Source organism: Erythrolamprus reginae, chromosome 1 (assembly GCF_031021105.1).
Source record: "Erythrolamprus reginae isolate rEryReg1 chromosome 1, rEryReg1.hap1, whole genome shotgun sequence".
Lineage (NCBI taxonomy): Eukaryota > Metazoa > Chordata > Lepidosauria > Squamata > Dipsadidae > Erythrolamprus > Erythrolamprus reginae.
Window position 1 is genome coordinate 214844280 of NC_091950.1, and position 19136 is coordinate 214863415.

Sequence of the window (19136 nt, forward strand, 5' to 3'; positions counted from 1 at the left end):
AAATAGTTATAAAAGTGTTAGAAAAGATATTTACATGTTATGATGTATCTATAACTACAAAGATCAGAATTGTGCAAGCCATGGTGTTTCCTTGGACACTATAGAAGCAAAAGTTGGACTTAAAAAAATCTGTGACTTCTTTAAAGAGGCACTGAAAAAAAGGTGACTTGACCATTTTTTACACAAACATGGCATCCCCATGGTCAAATTATTGAAATTCAGATGCTTGGCAACTGGTTCATACTTATGACTGTTGCAGTGTCCTGGAGTCACATGGTTACATTTTGCAACCTTCTGACAAGCAGTCAATGGGGAAGCCAGATTCATTTAACAGCCATGTTACTAACTTAACAACTGCAGTGATTCACTTATTATCTGTGGCAAGAAAGGTTGTAAAATGGGGCAAAACTGATTTAACAACTGTCTATGGAGATTTTCAGCCATCCAGGTTATGGCTGTGATCACATCTTTCTTTGAGACTTCCCAGTCCCCCTGTCTGACACTGGCAAAACTACAATTTAATTACAATCTTCCACTTTCACCAAACATTACTGACTAGATGTCAAGAGAGGGACAGATAAAATTATCATTATTAAGGTGTACTTGCCTCTACCACTTAAGTAAGATTGCATTCATTCATAAAAGTATTACATAGAGCACTCGTAGAAGACTGCATTCATGTAACCCAGTCAAAAATTTTGGCAAACTTGGGCTTTTAACCTTGCAGAGATGTCTGATATTGCTTTCATCCCTTGAACGTTCCAAAACTGCTTTCCATTTACAAAAGTCAAAATGTAGGAAAATCATACCCAAAACACACATGCTAGAGGGAGTGATTTGCTTTAAAAAAAATAAAAATCATTCACAGATTCTGACATAGAGCTCTGCCCAAGAACATCAACCTTTTGAGGAAGCACAGATGACCAATCCAATAATGACTTGAACAAATAACCAGCCTATTAATCATATTGTTAAAGCTTTATTCACATATATTGGTGAGCCCTTAATGTTCCAGAACTTACATTCAAATAGGAGATTTGCCCTTTCCCTTCATTTCTTTGTTGAATGCCATATTAGCGCAGTTTTTTTCTGAGTTTTTCTTATTATATTTGATTCATTGTGCCTTGTGTTTATATATTAAAATTTTTAATTACCACGTAATGTTATCTCATTGTATATTTTTAGTTTCAGAAAGCAAAGAACTACGTAGTTTTATAATAACAGGTTTGCATTAGTCATGTGAATATTGCACATTTTGCTATACAAAATGGAAGCATGCTGTAGAAAAAAGTCAATTGAGAATGAAAAGTAAGTTTGTGGATTTTAAACACCCACTTTTTTTACTACTTATTTTCAGATGCCACTAAAGCAATAAATTAAACCACCCATACTTTCAATATTATAAATATTCATTTTAATGAAAAAATTGAATACATTTGCATAGGTGAAAGTTTTGTAACTATGCAGGAAAATCAACACATTTTTTTAGTTCACGTGCAACTACACCTAGTATCTTACCTATGTAAGAATTAGATACAAATGCTGACACAAGTATTATATTTGCTATAGTAAATTTTCATTTGAATAACAGTAAAGCAAGATTCTAATTTTGTAAGAGAAACTGGCTGGAGAATTTGAGACAATGAGCAATAAACAAAAATGTAATTCCAATATTTTTTAATTTGAACCTGCCTATTCCTTCTAGGGCATCGACACTTTTCCCACAGTGACCACCGTGCTTTTTCTTTGTCTTCATATTTTGAATGACGTGCAGCATAGACATCATCAGACAGATCTTCTGCCTAAGTATTAGAATACTCAGATTATAAATCTTATTTAATGAATGAAAACTGTCTTCTCATAAAACAGTTATGGACTCTAAAAATATACTGTACAAATGTACACTGTAATTCATTTTTACTAAACATGGAAAAACAGTATAATCCCATATAAATGTAGAAATGATTCTTAAGAACGTTATATTTAATAGAGAAGAAACCATTTTAGGATTGAACATTGGTGGGAACTTGGGCCAAATACAAGAGCGAGCAATACTTACTTTGTCTTATCTTTCTCCCCATCTACCACCACAGCCTCTCTTTTCAGATAGTCCATCAGTTTACATGAATGAATACATACCTAGCCTGCTCAATTCTTGTTTTTAAAGACCTACATGGACTAGAACTTTTTCTCTCACTGTGATAAAATGACAAAATAAAAATAATAAAACGTTGCTGTTTCTTTTCCACAGAGATGAGGACTTTGCTCCTCTATTAGCTCCTCTATTAATTTGATGGCAACCAATGCCATGACCATAATATCCTTCTGGATTGTTGGCAAGAGTGTGGAAAGTTGGAAGTATTATTGAGATTCCACATGATGATTGGGGAAGAGAGAAGAACTCCAATATGGTATCTCACAAGTTCAGGGATTACCCCATGTTATTCAGTATTTATATAAAATATAATACAACTAAAATTGCCCTAAACTCAGAAAAAGAAGGGTTTGTAATTTAAGGATCTTTCTGGGGTTTAAGCTCCTGCTGATATGATACTTTACTCAGGTATTGAGGGTGACCCAAGATGCTGGGGTGATGGAACTCTCATCCTGCTCACGATGTGTGTGGACTATTTGATCACAGTATGTGAGATCCCGGGTGCAACTCACAACAACTTGCATAGCAATGGAAATGTTGGTCCCAACTGTTGTTTTAAATCGACAATTACTTCTATGCATGTGGGCCTTTTCTGATTATGGGCAGTTATCATAGGAAAGCTAGGTATGCTGATATTTTTGTCTTTTTATTGTGTAATTGATTTATATACACAATTGTTCATTGTCTGACACAATTTGGACAGGCTACAAATATAATTAACAAGCAAACAACAAACAGGGACAACAAACAAATCAAGACACAGTTGACCCTGGTCAGTAAATTTGTGGACACTTGCCACATCAAAGCTGTAGTATTGACCCAATTTTAATAAAAAGTCACAAAATATTCTCTTTCCTAATCTGTCTCTCACCCATCTCAGAACAAGAATAATTATACTTTTTCTTCTGCCTTTTGTGTGTGTGTGCATGTGTTTGTGTGCATTCGAAGGCAGTATTTTGGAAGTGGTTTGCCATTGCCTTTTTTCCCTAGAGCTGAGGAAGAGGGTCTCGCCCAAGATTATCTAGTTAGCTCTGGGTTAAAGCATGACTAGAACTTATGATCTCCCAGTTTCTAGCCTGATGCCTTAATAACTATAGCAACTGACTCTCCACTATAGTTTTAGATAAAAAATAGTCAAAGTATTTATAATTTTATTATTTTATAATAATTATTTTAATTATAGCATTCATTTCATTCTTCATATACAGTGAGTTGCACAATGGGAACGAAACATTATTTCTTGAAATGTGAAAGTAGTTATACAGTGATCCCTCGAGTTTCGCGATCTCGATCTTCGCGAAACGCTATACAGTGATCCCTCTATTATCGCGAGGGTTCCGTTCCAAGACCCCTCGCGATAATCGATTTTTTTGCGATGTAGGGTTGCGGAAGTAAAAACACCATCTGCGCATGCGCGCCCTTTTTTTCTATGGCTGCGCATGCGTAGATGGTGGAGTTTGCGTTCCCCGCCGCCCACGCAAAGGGGAAATCCCGATTCGGCTCCTCGCTGCTGCTGCGCTACCGAGCAGATCAGCTGCTGGGCGGCCGAAGGAACCTTCCCTGGGTCTTCCCCCTCTTGCTGGCAGGCGGGCGAGCGGCGGGCATCAGCGAGGAGCCGGGGTTTCCCCTTTGCGTGGGTGGCTGGGAAGACCCAGGGAAGGTTCCTTCGGCCGCCCAGCAGCTGATCTGCTCGCCAGCAAGAGGGGGAGAGATAGAGAAAGAGAGAGAAGGAAAGAAAGAGATGAGAGAGGGAGGAAGAGAGTGTGAGAGAGGAAGAAGCAAGATAAAGAAAGAGAGAGAGAAAGAAAGATGAGAAAGGAAAGAAGAGAGTGACGTCATCGGGTGGAAAAATCGCGATATAGCGTTTCGCGAAGATCGAGATCGCGAAACTCGAGGGATCACTGTATCGCGATTTTTCAACAAATGATACCATCTCGATCTTCGCGAAACGCTATATCGCGATTTTTCAAAAAATAATAAATTAAAAATACGTGCGCGGTTTTTCCTGCCCGATGACGTCACGCGTCATCACCAAACTGACGTCTACCATTGCTGGTTGGCCGAAATCTCGGCCAATCAGCTTTGCCATTGCAATAAGTTTGCCCGGCAATGGTGATACAGCAAAATTTCAGCCAATCAGCGTTGTCATTGCAAACATTTCGCCCGACAATGCTGATGGACAGAAATCTCGGCCAATCAGTGTTGTTTGCTCAGCGTGCTTTGCTTTGAAACTTTTGGAACTTTTGGAGCTGTTTGTCGGATCTGTTTGTCGGATCTGTTTCTTGGATCTGTTTGTGAAGACTTCTTGGAAGATGGCACCTAAACGTTGTATGCGGAGTGGAGGCGGCGACGCTAAAAAGAGCAGGAAGATGCTGACAATCAAGGAGAAAATTGAACTTTTGGACATGCTGAAAGCGGGACGTTCTAATGTAGATGTTGGTCGGCATTATGGGATCAACGAATCGACTGTGCGATACATTCGGAAAGACGAAAAGAAGATAAGGCAAACTTCTCAGATAACATTCAACAAGGCTGCAAAAAGAATGGTGACGCCTAGAAACAAACGCCTTATGAAGATGGAAGCTGCTTTGTCTGTGTGGGTACAAGACTGCCGCAAAAAGAACATTGCTTTGGATACGAACACTATACGAACCAAGGCGCAACAATTGTACAACCGTCTTGAAGACACAGAAGGAGGCGATGCAGATGAGGGAAACCCAGGTGAGGGCTGGGGTTTTTTATTCTGTCATTACTGTATTTAAGTGTTTTTTAAGGAAGGAGGGAGGGAGGGAAGGAGGGAGGGAGGGAGGGAGGGATGGAAGGAGGGAGGGATGGAAGGAAGGAGGGAGGGATGGAAGGAGGGAGGGATGGAAGGAAGGAAGGAGGAAGGGAGGGAAGGAGGGAGGGATGGAAGGAGGGAGGGATGGAAGGAAGGAGGGATGGAAGGAAGGAAGGAAGGAGGGATGGAAGGAGGGATGGAAGGGAAGGAAGGAGGGAGGGATGGAAGGAGGGAGGGAGAGAAGGGAAGGAAGGAAGGAGGGAGGGAGAGAAGGGAAGGAAGGAAGGAGGGATGGAAGGAGGGAGGGATGGAAGGAGGGAGGGATGGAAGGACTGTATGCTTTCATTCAAGTCACTTCTCTCTCCCTTTCCTGTCATTCTCTGTAGATGAAGGTGCTGGTGACTCTGAAGACCCCCAGCCATCAACATCTTCTGCTTCTTCAGCTCCAGCCACATTCACAGCAAGCAAAGGGTGGTTTGAGAAATTTCAACGGCGCTATGGCCTGAAGAGTGTGTCATTGCATGGAGAAGCTGCCTCAGCAGATACAGGTGCAGCCGAAAACTTTGTCCAGCGCACGTTTAAAGATCTAATTGCAGAAGGGGGCTACCTTCCAGAACAGGTGTTCAACATGGACGAAACAGGCCTGTTCTGGAAGAGGATGCCTTCACGGACTTTCTTGATGCAAGATGAAGCCAAAGCCCCTGGCTTTAAGGCCATGAAAGATAGAGTGACTTTGATCATGTGTGGGAATGCAGCAGGCTTTTTGATGAAGCCAGGGCTAATTTATAAGTCACGAAATCCAAGAGCCCTCAAGAAGAGAAATAAGAATGCATTGCCAGTGTACTGGATGCATAATCCTAAAGCATGGATTACAAAACCCCTCACGCGGGACTGGTTTCATCAGTGCTTCATCCCACAGGTGAAGGATTATTTGGCTGCCAAAGGACTCAATTTCAAAGTGCTTCTCCTAATGGACAATGCTGGAGGCCATGATGACCTGGCATATGAACATGATGGGGTGCAAGTCGAATTCTTGCCACCAAACACCACATCGCTTATCCAGCCGATGGATCAAGGTGTTATCTGCACATTTAAGGCACTGTACACGCGCAATTCTCTTGGAAGCATCGTGGAAGCAATGGATGCTGATGAAAACATCACATTGAAGGCCTACTGGCGTCAGTACACAATTGCATCTTGTCTGAAGAACATTCAGAATGCCTTAATGGATATGAAGTCACAGACAATGAATGCCTGCTGGAGGAAATTGTGGCCAGAAGTGGTGCATGATTACAGGGGATTTGTTCCCGAAGAAATTCAAGATGCTGCAGTCCAGAACTCTGTGAAGCTGGCACAGGCACTGGGTGGAGAAGGCTTCGTTGACATGACACCAGAGGAAGTCAATGGTTTGCTTGATGAGCATGGCCTACCGCTGACAGACAAAGATCTGGAGGAGCTGACCAGGTCAGCGAGTGAAGAAGATGAGGAAGAGGAAGCTGAACAAGCTGAGGAAGAAGAAGATGTTGGCCTAACGCTTGAGCGGCTTGCAGAACTGAACAGAGCTGCTGCAAATGTACAACGCATGGTGGAACTTTGGGATCCCAACATGACTCACTCTATACAATTTAAGGCCTCCCTTGACAACACCTTTGCACCATACAGAGCCATGTTAGCCAAGAAAAAGAAAATGTGCCAACAACTGCCCATAACTATGTTTGTCACAAAAACCACGAGGTCTGTCACACCATCACCTGCAGCGTCCATTGTAGACATGGTGATAGAAGAAGATCCCGATTTATCCTAGTTATGCTAACCCCCCCCCCCCCAAAATGTAAAAATGTAAATAAATATTGTTATTATTTCTATCAGGATGACTAAGTGTGTTATTCAATGTGTACAGTACAGGTACAGGTAGAGGTACAGTACAGTACATTAAGGGGATGGGAAATGGTAATTTGTGGGTTGAAAGTGTTGGGACTGAGTGGCATACAGAAGAATGAATGAATGACTGAGTGAATGAAATTCAAACACAGATGAGGGCTGGGGGTTTTTATTCTGTCATTGTTTAAGTGCTTTTTACGAAAGGAAGGAGGGAGGGAAGGAAGGAGGGATGGAAGGAGGGAGGGAGAGAAGGGAGGGAAGGAGGGAGGGATGGAAGGAGGGAGGGATGGAAGGAGGACATGAGGGCAAACCATCCAGCGTCTAATTGGACTTGAAAATCAGAAGTGGGGGAGGTGTTCTCACTCAGAACTAGCAACTTGAGAGGGCAAAAGGACCGTTGAACTTACCTGAACGGTCTTCTCGCTGCACTGTGAGGAGAGTCCAATGTGGGTTGTTCTTCAGCCTCATTGGCAGGGACTGAGTTAAAAATTAACATAATTATGTCCCGCCCCCCTCTACCTCCTCAGGTTCAGTCAAGAAAAACGAAGGAATAGTGTAAACAAACCAATTTTATTAACTAAGAAGTTAAACTGGTAACGAACTGAACCCCTGGGCCAAGAAGCCGGGAGGGTTTGGACTCTCCTCACAGTGCAGCGAGAAGACCGTTCAGGTAAGTTCAACGGTCCTTCTCCCCTGCACTGTTCGGAGAGTCCAATGTGGGATATACCCAAGCAAACCAACTAGGGCGGGATAGGCTGGACCAGGGGTGTCTGAACACAAACCCGTTGCAGCACTCTGCGACCGAATGCCGCTTCCGATGAAGCGAATGAGTCTATACGGTAGTGTCTGATGAAAGTCGTGGGGGCCGCCCAGGTTGCGGCCCGACAGATGTCATCGATTGACGCCTGTGTGTTCCAGGCGGCAGTGGTGGCTGCACTTCTGGTAGAGTGAGCCGTGATTGTCCTTGGCAAAGGTGTCCCACGTGTCCTGTATGCCTCCATAATGCAGGACCGGATCCATCGGCTGATAGTTTTAGAGGACACCTTGTTGCCCATGGATCCTGGGAAGAAGGAAACGAATAATGCTTCTGATTTCCTGAAAGAGCTGGTCCGTCGAATGTAAATCTTTAGAGCTCTACGGACGTCCACTTTGTGCCAGCGTAAGACTGACGGGTGTGAGCCGTGGGTACAGAAGTCCGGTAATATTATGTCCTGGGATCTATGAAATCTTGTGTTGACCTTCGGCAGAAAGCTGGGATCTAACCGAAGAGTAACCCGATCTGGGTGGAACACGCAAAGGTCCGGCCGGACTGACAATGCCGCGAGTTCCGACACCCTGCGAGCAGATGTGATGGCCACTAAGAACGCTACTTTGATTGATAGAAGGCGAAGCGTGATTTCTCTCAGTGGTTCAAAAGGAGGTCCTGTAAGGGCCTGTAAGACCAAAGTCAAATTCCAGAATGGGAAGTGATGGATAACTGGAGGAGAAAGATTCGAGGCTCCTCGGAGAAAGTCTTTAACCCATGGATGATGGGAAATCGGTCGAAGGGGGTCTGGTCTTAAGACCGTGGCGATAGCTGCCACCTGCCTGCGAAGGGTGTTTGGGGTCAGCCCTTCGTCCAGCCCCTTCTGTAGGAAGTCTAATAGATGTAAGATGGAGGCTGAGCGAGGGGGGATCTCTTCAGCTCTGCAGAATCTACAAAACGCTGCCCATGTCGCTTGGTAAATGCGAGTCGTTGACGGGCGTCGAGCCGATTGGATGGTATGGATGACCTTTTCCGACAGGGATTCCACCCTGAAGCGGTCCCCCTCAATCTCCACACGGCAAGCCTCCACCACTGAGGCTCTGGGTGCACCAACGACCCCTGGGTGAGGGAGAGTCTGTGGTATGGGATCCTCCATGGTGGGGAGGTTGAGAGGTCCATCAAGTCCGCGAACCATGGTCGTCTGGGCCAAAAGGGGGCGACGAGAATCACCTCCGCCTGCTCCGAGAGTATCTTGGAGACTACCCTGGGTAGAAGGCAAGTCGGAGGGAAGGCGTAGAGTAGACCCCTTGGCCATGGGGAGAGGAGCGCATTGATACGGTCGGCTCCCGGGCACGGGAACTGGGAGTAGAATCGGACCACTTGGTTGTTGAGGTGGGTCGCGAACAGGTCCACTACCGGTTCCCCATAACGGTGTATAATGTCCTGGAAAACCTCCGGGTTCAATGACCATTCCCCCGGGTCGATGGTTGTGCGGCTCAACCAATCCGCCTGGGTGTTGTCTGATCCTGAGATGTGTTCTGCTTGGATCGAGACCAGGTGTGTTTCCGCCCAAGACATCAGGGAGTGAGCCTCCTCCATCAAACGGCCCGACCTCGTACCTCCCTGATGATTTATATGGGCCCTTGTTGCTACGTTGTCCGTCATGACGAGGACATGCTGTCCCTCTACCCGGTCTTTGAAGGAGTGGAGTGCCTTGAAGACTGCCCTTAGTTCTAGTAAGTTGATATTGGGGTCCCTCAGGTCGTCTGCTGTCCAGAGACCCTGGGCCACTCTGGAGCCGCAATGTGCTCCCCAGCCGGAGAGGCTCGCATCTGTAGTGATCGTCACCTCCCGATGGTGTAGGAAGGGAGAGCCTCTGGTCAGCGCTTGGGACGTCCACCAGGGCAGAGAGTGACGGACGGGTAACGTGAGACGTACCTGGTGTTTGGAGTGGCTCATGCGTGCTCTTTGGAAGGGGAGGAGCCATTGAAGCGGGCGGGCATGCAGCCGCGCCCATGGGACGATGCTGATGCAGGAGATGAAGACTCCTAGCAGCTGAGATAGAAGGGCCAAGGGGACCCTGGTGCGGTGCTGAATAGAAGCTATCAGCGTCCTCACCCTCTGCTGCCTCTCTGATGACAGGTAAACGATTCCGGCTGCAGAGTCTATCAGAGTTCCCAAATGTAAGAGCTGTTTGGTTGGATTCAGGTGGCTTTTCACATAGTTGATCGTGAAACCACAGGTCTCTAGAGAACGTATTGTCCGTTGTAGATCTAGTCTGGCCTGTTGAGGGCTGCTGGACAAGATGATTACGTCGTCCAGATAGGCCATGAGACGAATGGATCTGGTTCTCAGGTCGGCTGTCAGTACATCCAGAAGCTTGGTGAAAGCTCTGGGGGACGATGAAAGTCCGAAGGGCATTGCCCTGTACTGGAAATGATGGTCCTGTATACAAAAGCGGAGGAAACGTCGATGATGTGGATGAACTGGTACGTGCAGGTACGCCTCTTTGAGGTCGATGGAGGTCATCCAGTCGTGGTGTCGGATGGATGCCAGGATTGACTGTAAGGAATGCATCTTGAAACGTTGGTAGCGAACATAGATGTTCAGCTGCTTGAGGTTGAGAATCAGGCGGTAGCCGCCGGACGTCTTGGGGACCAAGAACACGATAGAGTAGAACCCCTGTCCTTGTTGATGTACTGGCACCGGTTCTATTGCCCCAATGTCCAACAGGTGTTGTACTTCCCTGGCAATCAGGGAACATCTTGGTTGAGATAGCGACGGGCATTGTAGGAATCTGTCCGGAGGAGTCTGTAGGAAGTTGATGCGCAGACCATTCTTCACGGTATCTAGCGCCCAAATGTCGGTGGAAATAGCCGCCCAAGAGCCTGAGAAGGACTGCAGGCGTCCACCGATTGGGTACCTGGATGGGTAAGTCATTTTTGTTTTCGGTACCCTCCTCTGTTCCCGCCCCGAAAGGATCTGCGGGGCTGTTGGAACTGTCGGTTCCTGTCTCCATAACCTGTTCTGTCGGACCTGAAGGATGGCTGCGTGTAGGAGCTCTGTCCATATGGCCTGGTGTTTGAGGCTGCAGGCGCGGCCGTGTCCGCTCGAAAGGGCTGCCTTCTGTAGTATGGGGCCGCCCGCCTGTCTTGCCTCCTCGCCGACCTTGGCAGCACCTTTTTCTTGTCTTTATCCTCGATCAAGACTTTATCTAGTGATTCTCCAAAAAGTGTGGTCCCTTGGTAGGGCGCGGTTGCAAGACGCCATTTCGATTTGGCGTCCGCTTGCCAAGAGCGGAGCCATATTAGGCGTCGAGTGGAAAGGTTGGTAGCCATCGCCCTGGATGAAAACCTAGAAGCAGCCAAGGTGGCATCGGCGGAGAACTCCGTGGAGGCGATCAATTTATTAATGTCTTGGCGAAGGCGAGCGTCCTCCGGGCCCAACCTGGGGAGGATGTCTCGAAGCCAAAGGATTGAGGCCCGGTTGAAGAAGGAGGCTGCCATAGCAGCTCTCAAGGACCAGGCACATAGCTGGTGCATTCTCCGGATCAGGTTCTCGGCCTTCCTATCATCGGGCCGCAAACCATCCGCCATCTCCGATGGAACCAGGGCATTGGAAATTAGTGAGGTAACCGGGGTATCCACAGCCGGGTATTGGAGCAAATCCTCTATTTCTGGATCGAAGGAGTAAAGCTTCTTGTCCAGAGCTGAGGGACCCAGAGCTGCTGCTGGTTGCTGCCAGGGCCTCTTTATGTTTTCTGCAAATATGGGCACTGCAGGGATAGTTTCTGAGTCCCTTTGAGGCTCATTAATGAGTCTGGAAGCGGGTAATGTGCCCACATCCTGGTCAGCCGTCTTTTGGGCACTGGTCAAAGTTAGTGTGGTTCTGGCCTTGTTTAGGAGAACCCTGAAAAGGGGTGCCTTGAATAAGCCTGCTAATACAGGCTGTTCTGGTAAGGTGGCTTCATCCCCCGACAGCTCATTCTCTGGGTCTGAAAAGGCCTCTCTGAACTCTTGCTCCTCCTGAAAAGAGTCATGCAGGGAAGGTGCAGGTGCAGGAGCTGACCAGATATCCTGCCTGCTGGGGCGAGGTGGCAGTAGGGATTGATGTTGTTGTTGGGCCCCAATTGCTATGCCCTGTGCATAAGCTGAAGCAATCATGTCTTGTACCGAGGGAGACATGGCTTGCCAGTTATCTGTAGAGCCCCTGAGCCCTGCTGCTGTGGGCGTGAATGTGGCTGTAGCTGCTGGAGGTTGAGAGGCAGGCCTGCTCCATTCTGATCTCTGAAATCCCTCAGATGGTGGGAGGGCACTTAATGGGCGGTCTGGTGAAAGACCCCCAGCGCTTTGAAAGGGAGGCCCCTCGAAGGTGGCCGATGACAGGGGAGGAGGACCCAGCGGGCTTTGATAAACGGGTGGAATAACCATGGCTGAGGGGCTAGGCCCTTGTCTCGGTTTTGCTTTGTCCAGCTGGGCCTCGAGGGCCTTTATTTTCTTCTAAGCCTCCGTTAGTGCATTGGAGGACTGAGAGCTTTTCCCCTTAGATTTTGAGCTGGGCCCCTTGTCCTTACTTTTATTCTTGGAGGAGGAGGGCACAGGAGCGCTGGGACTGGATTGAGACATGTTTGTAACAACACCGAGCCAAAAACACGAGGTTACTGCTTAAAAGCAAGTAAAATGGTGGACTAGGGAAGCTGGTGTCCCCTAAATAACATGTCATCTGTTTTTCCTGCTCGTGATTGGCTGGATACTAGGTAGAAGCCCATAATAGCTTCGTTGTCCTGGCAACGCCCTGAAGCAAGATGGCGGCCCTGGGATAGGCTGAAAAGAGCCTAGTCACTCTGACCCCTTAGCAAACAAGATGGCGGCCGTGACGTCAGGCGGGAAAAGCTCTGCTTTTGAAACGGCCGGAGGGGGACTCAGAGGCTTTGGCCCTGCGCCAAAATGGCGGGCGCAACTTCGGGCAGCTCGGCAATCACCTTCTGCACCCCCCCCCTTCAATTCCTTCGATCGCTGCTCCTCTGAGCGATCGGGAACAAGGTGGCTGCAAAGGGCCTCCGAACAGCTGATCTTTTTTTCTTTTTCCATTGCCGATCGGCAGGAACGCTGTCTGGGAGCTGCTGGGATCGCCTTACAGCTGATTTCCCCCCATGGGGAAATTCTGTGTACTGATTGCTCCTCTGATCGGTAAGAACCGATACTCGGAGACTCGTTGCGCTGGAAGAGTGGTTGGGGGGGGGGTCTGATCGCGGGCGTCAGGGACCCCAATCCAGCGATCCCTTTCAGCAAGGCAATACTCCGGAGAGCAGTGGCCTCTCAGGGATTGAAGAGACGGAGAACAATACCCCGGAGGGCAGTGGTTCTCGAGATCCAGGTCTTCCTCCTATAGAGAAAGGGAAAAAAAGGAGAAAAAATTATTGTTAGTAAACATCCCATAAATCTCACATACTGTGAGAAGAAAACTCATAGTCCCTACACTATGACTGAGTTTTTAAGACTGAACCTGAGGAGGTAGAGGGGGGCGGGACATAATTATGTTAATTTTTAACTCAGTCCCTGCCAATGAGGCTGAAGAACAACCCACATTGGACTCTCCGAACAGTGCAGGGGAGAACATCCAGGTTCTAAATGGAATTGAAAATCAGAAGTGGGGGAGGTGTTCTCACTCAGAACTAGCAACTTGAGAGGGCAAAACATCCAGCGTCTAATTGGACTTGAATATCAGAAGTGGGGGAGGTGTTCTCACTCAGAACTAGAAACATGAGGGCAAAACATCCAGTGTCTAATTGGACTTGAAAATCAGAAGTGGGGGAGGTGTTCTCACTCAGAACTAGAAACATGAGGGCAAAACATCCAGCGTCTAATTGGACTTGAATATCAGAAGTGGTGGAGGTGTTCTCACTCAGAACTAGCAACTTGAGAGGGCGAAAAATCCACGTTCTAAGGAGGGAGGGATGGGAGGGGCGAATCGGGCGGGCGGGGGGTAGCGGCGAGGAGCCCGGAGGCCCTGGGGGGGGGGTGGCTGGCATGAAAAACAACCATTGCCAGCCTCCGAACTGCCGTCGCCCCACCATCTGCGCATGCGCGGCCATGGAAAACAGGACGCGCATGCGCAGATGGTGTTTTTACTTCCGCACCGCTACATCGCGAAAAATTGATTATCGCGAGGGGTCTTGGAACGGAACCCTCGCGATAATCGAGGGATCACTGTATTTATTTATTTGGATTTCTATGCTACCCTTCTCCGTAGACTCAGGGCAACTTACAAAAATAGGAATAAAGATATAAGATACAACAAGAGAAACCCAAACACAAAGCTAGTGTTAAAACCCCAAAGTTATTTAAAACCAGACATTCATATTCATTCAATTACAATCCTACATTCATATCATCAGCCAGAGCAAGATGTTAATGCGCAACAGCACCAAACCTGCTGGCAAAGGTGTTTTTAGCACCTTGAGAAAGGCCAGGAGGGTGGGGGCGGTGCAAATCTCTGGACAGAGCTGATTCCAGAGGGCTGGGGTTCCTACAGAGAATGCTCTTCCCCTAGGTCCTGCCACTCGGAATTGCTTAGCCGACAGGATCTGGCGAAGGCCAAGTCTATGGGATCTGATCAGCTGCTGGGATATATCCTTTGAAAGACTTTTGACTTTCAATGTGTCTGAATGTGTTTTTATTTTATTTATTTATTTGGTTGGATTTCTATGCTGCCCTTCTCCACAGTCTCAGGGTGGCTTATATAAATGAGAATAAAATACAGTACAAAATATAGCAAGAGAAACCCAAACCTAAAACTAATATTAAAACCCCAAAGATATAAAAACCAGGCATTCACATTCATTCTAACTATAATCATGCAATCATATCCTAGACCAGAGCAAGATGTTAAACTCAATGGCCCTCAGGCCTGCCCACAAAGGTAAGTTTTTAAAACCCTGCGAAAGGTCAGGAGGCTGGGGTCGGTGTGGATCTCTGGAGGGAGTTGGTTCCAGAGGCCAGGGCAGCCACTTTCCCTAGGTCCTGCTAGCTGACATTGCTTAGCTGACGGGACGTTGAGAAGGCCAACTCTGTGGGACCTAACCGGCTGCTGGGATAAGTGAGGCAGAAAACAGTCCCATAAGTTACCTGGTCCTAAACCACGTAGGGCTTTATAGGTCATGACCAACACTGTAGTTGTTCATATATAGCTGCTTCATTTCACTTGTGGCTCCAATATTGTATGTTAATAACTGTAGCAGCCACCCAAACCTCCCAAATATATATATATATTCAGATTTCAAGAATGTTTTGCTCATACTAACATGCTTTCATTTCAATGCTTTCACAATGCTGATGTGTAATAATTTATCTGCAAGTAAAAATATAAAATTCCTCAGTATAAAACAACAGCTGATATCTTACTTTATCTTCATCCTCATGCAGTTTTTCTAAAGGCTTTAGGCTAACCATTCTCCAGCTGTTGATAAAAAAGATTCTTCTTTGAAAATTGTTCAGATAAAACTCAAATCTAATTCATTACGAAAATGACTCTAAACACTGCAAATACATATGCCCATTCAATTACATAACTGAACTCTTTCTCATATTTAAAATTTATCTGTTTCAAAGTCATTGGCTTTGACATAATTTAAATTTTAGGTAAGTTTCTCTTTTTATTTTATCAAATCATTTGTGCAAATGCATCAATGTACTGTGTTTATCTGAACCTAAGACTACATGTTCCCATGTAATTTTAAAATTGAGGGTCAACCAAGATTCAGTAAAGGGAGGTCAATAATTTTTTTCTGTAATCTTTTGTTTATGGAAAATACTATCATAAATTAAAAGAAATATATTCCCTTGTTTTAAACAAATATTTCTCATTTGTTTTTTCTACTTTCTTGACATTCTTCCATCAGAAATCTTATATTAACCAAAGAATTACCTTTGTAATTGGTTCATTTTCTTTCCTCTTTCTAAGGTAGCTAAGGTAGCAATATCCTGATAGATTAGTTAGTTTCACTGACTTGCAATGAACATCAGTAATGAGAAATAAATGTTGTGAATGTCTGAAAGCAGAGACACACTGGTTGCTTCTGACAGCTGCTTAAATGTAGTCATCAAAATTCACTGATAAATGACTGAAAAGTGGGGAAATATCTACAGTTGCATGAAAAGGTTAAGCATTTCTGGTCAAGTTACAAGTTTTAATAAACCCCTAAATGAACTGGTGTTTTTTTTCTTGTTTTTTTTTACAAATCCTTCACCCATTCTCTTCCAGATATATTGTGCAGTTGTAACCAATCAGTTTAATTTTGGTTTCATTAGTCCAAAGTATTTTATTCCAAAACATCTTGAGCCTATAGCTATTGAAACTAAGTAATAGTTTCAAAGATAAAAGTTTTCCTTCTGATAACTGTGGACCACTGTTGGAAAAGTAATGTTATATAATGGACCTGTAATCAGTCATACCTCGTCTTACGAACTTAATTGGTTCCAGGGGGAGATTCGTAAGACGAAAGGTTCGTAAGACGAAACATTGTTTCCTATAGGAAACAATGTAAAGTCAATTAATCTGTGCAACCAAAAAAAAATCCCGTAAAAAAACGGCGTTCGGCGACTGCTGGAAAGCCGCGCGGCTATTTTAAAAGGTGACAGCCGGCCTGGGGGGCTTCCCAGCAACTTCCCGAACCCCGAACCCGGAAGTTCGGCAAAAGTTCAGGGTTCGGGAGGTTGCTGGGAAGCCCCCCAGGCCGGCTGTCACCTTTTAAAACAGCCGCGCGGCTTCCCAGCAGCTTCCCGAAGCCGAACGCCAAACCCGAACTTCCGCATTCGGCGACTGCTGGGAAGCCGCGCGGCTGTTTTAAAAGGTGACAGCCGGCCTGGGGGGCTTCCCAGCAACCTCCCGAACCCCGAACCCGGAGGTTCGGCAAAGGTTTGGGGTTTGGGGGGTTTCTGGGAAGCCCCCCAGGCCGGCTGTCACCTTTTAAAACAGCCGCGCGGCCTCCCAGCAGCTTCCTGAAGCCGAACGCCAAACCCGAACTTCCGCGTTTGGCGTTCGGCAACTGCTGGGAAGCCGCGCGGCTGTTTTAAAAGGTGACAGCCGGCCTGGGGGGCTTCCCAGCAACCTCCCGAACCCCGAACCCGGAAGTTCGGCAAAAGTTCGGGGTTCGGGGGGTGCTGGGAAGCCCCCCAGCCCGGCTGTGACCTTTTAAAACAGCCGCGCGGCTTCCCAGCTGTCTCCCGAAGCCGAACGCCAAACCCAAACTTCCGCGTTCAGCGTTCGGAGACAGCTGGGAAGCCGTGCGGCTGTTTTAAAAGGTCACAGCCGGGCTGGGGGGCTTCCCAACACCCCCCCGAACTCCGAACTCGGAAGTTCGGCAAAAGTTTTGGGTTCGGGGGGGTGCTGGGAAGCCCCCCAGGCCGGCTGTCACCTTTTAAAACAGCTGCGCGGCTTCCCAGCAGCTTCCCGAAGCTGAACGCCAAACCCGAACTTCCGCGTTCGGCGTTCGGAGACAGCTGGGAAGCCGCGCGGCTGTTTTAAAAGGTCACAGCCGGGCTGGGGGGCTTCCCAGCACCCCCCGAACCCGGAAGTTCGGCAAAAGTTCGGGGTTCGGGGGGGTGCTGGGAAGCCCCCCAGCCCGGCTGTGACCTTTTAAAACAGCCGCGCGGCTTCCCAGCTGTCTCCCGAAGCCGAACGCCAAACCCGAACTTCCACGTTCGGCGTTCGGCGACAGCTGGGAAGCCGCGCGGCTGTTTTAAAAGGTGACAGCTGGGCTGGGGGGCTTCCCAGCAACCTCCCGAACGGAACCCGGGGTTCAGAAAAATTTTGCCTCTTCTTACGAACTTTTTTCGAATTACGAACCAGCATTCGGGAGGCTTCTGGGAAGCCCCGCCGCTCGGCTGTCACCTTTTAAAACAGCCGCGCGGCTTCCCAGCAGTCTCCGAATGCCGGTTCGTAACTCGAAAAAAGTTCGTAAGAAGAGGCAAAATTTTTCTGAACCCCGGGTTCTTATCACGAGTTGTTCGTAAGACGAGGGGTTCGTATCTTGAGGTACCACTCTATCTCTGTTTCAGTTCACATTTTTGAGGAGGAGGTTTATCAGATACTGTTTAGTTCTGAATTTAGCACATCTTTTTCTCCGTTTTTTATCTTTCCATTCCATTTAATTTCCATTTTTAAATGTTTCTTTCAGTTGAAATAAGTAGAAGAGTTTAGATATTTAGATATTTTATAGCCTTCTACTACGTTTCAAAAGCAGATTATTTCCATTTTTAAATGCTCAAAAATCTTCTTAAAAGAGCCCATGATTGTTGATTATTTCCCCTAGGCAATCATAGATCTGATTCATTCGCCACTAGTAACCTAATACTTCTAACAACTTGGAGAGCGATAGCTGAATGAAGGATGTCCAAACTTTTGCATTCACCATAATTATATAGAAGTGTATCAGTTTCTGTTCCCTTGGGGATTTGTTAAAACTGTGTGATGAAGAATGCCTAAATTTTTACCTGCAACTGGATTTTTAAGCTTTTATAAGTTTAATGTAAGATATGGATATATGTAGTATGATGTTGCCAAATTCTGAATTTATACAGTATAATGAAACATAAACATTTTACTTTAAACATTTAAATATTTAAAAATTTTCATCTAAATTAAATATCTTAATCTTTTGTGCCTTCTGCAATATTATAGACACAGAAAAAACATTAATTTCACTGAAGTCTGTTCATTCATTCAAATGTTGTATGAAACAGTTTATTATCTTTAGCAATAAAAATCCTACAACTTTTCTGAATTAGCTTTGCTATTAATCCATGAGATAGGTCTCAAATATCTTTGTTTACAGAAAAGTAATTTAGATTTATAGAAACTTGTGATTTATTAACCAACATAAGATAACTGTAGCAAGAGTCAAACCCAATAATTATTGAAAGCATTAAGAACACATCCCAAGAGCTGTGTTATATAGGCACTATATCCATTTCCCTAATAAATAGTAGCATGACTAGACCTTTCCACAATATTGTCAATTGTATACAATATGCTTTATATCAGAACTAAGTTTTATATTATGTATAAAATTCAATAACATTTCAAATACCTTGGGGTAAGAATTTCTTTATACTGAAGTTTCTCCAGTTTTGATGGTGCAATTAATGACATAGGAATAACAATATTGTCTATGTCGTAGGAACACTCACTTCTCAGTCTCCGTCTTGAATTGAGCTGTTTAAAAATTGTTTAATTAAATGACATTTAAAAGATATATGAAAAACAAATGTCAGTGCGCATATTAGTAATAATACTAAGGTTTCAAACTCAAATAAATACATTCATTTTAACATAATATTTTCTTTTGAAGTTGGCAATGTTTTTTGTTGGTTTTATAAAGTTATACTTATTTCAAATGTATAAAATTGTGAGAAATAATGTTCAATTTTTGAAATTATAATTGCTGATACTGAACATGTATCTAAACTAGCCTAAACCATTAAAAATGAAGTTACACAAAATTATCATTTTGATAAAAACCAAAAGCATTTTTAAAATGTGACTATGATTGCTTAGATAAGAGAGAAAAGATAAAT

At 45.5% G+C, this 19136-nt stretch overlaps 2 protein-coding genes across 17 annotated transcripts in view; one reads left to right on the plus strand and one right to left on the minus strand.

Annotated features, from left to right (window-relative positions):
* Positions 1-19136, minus strand: part of KANSL1L (KAT8 regulatory NSL complex subunit 1 like) — an 81125-nt gene that overhangs the window by 16023 nt on the left and 45966 nt on the right. For 12 of the 16 annotated variants that reach the window (XM_070732167.1, XM_070732168.1, XM_070732166.1 and 9 more), the window contains 3 exons: positions 18650-18774; positions 14964-15018; positions 1693-1802 (listed from right to left, as the gene is read on the minus strand). In XM_070732167.1, coding sequence (XP_070588268.1) covers positions 1693-1802; positions 14964-15018; positions 18650-18774 — 290 coding nt within the window. Of the gene's footprint in view, positions 1-1391; positions 2197-14963; positions 15019-18649; positions 18775-19136 lie in introns of those variants that run through there. The other 4 variants (XM_070732169.1, XM_070732170.1, XM_070732171.1 and 1 more) reach the window with 2 other exon arrangements.
* Positions 4081-6802, plus strand: LOC139160178 (tigger transposable element-derived protein 1-like). The gene is made up of 2 exons (XM_070737794.1): positions 4081-4876; positions 5321-6802. The coding sequence occupies exons 1-2, from the start codon at positions 4168-4170 to the stop codon at positions 6736-6738; spliced, it is 2127 nt and encodes a 708-aa protein (XP_070593895.1). The 5' UTR covers positions 4081-4167; the 3' UTR covers positions 6739-6802.

Coding starts and splice junctions, on each gene's coding strand:
- LOC139160178 (XM_070737794.1), top strand. CDS start 4,168: ATGACGTCACGCGTCATCACCAAACTGACGTCTACCATTGCTGGTTGG. Junction 4,877..5,320: donor TGCAGATGAGGGAAACCCAG/GTGAGGGCTGGG, acceptor CATTCTCTGTAG/ATGAAGGTGCTGGTGACTCT.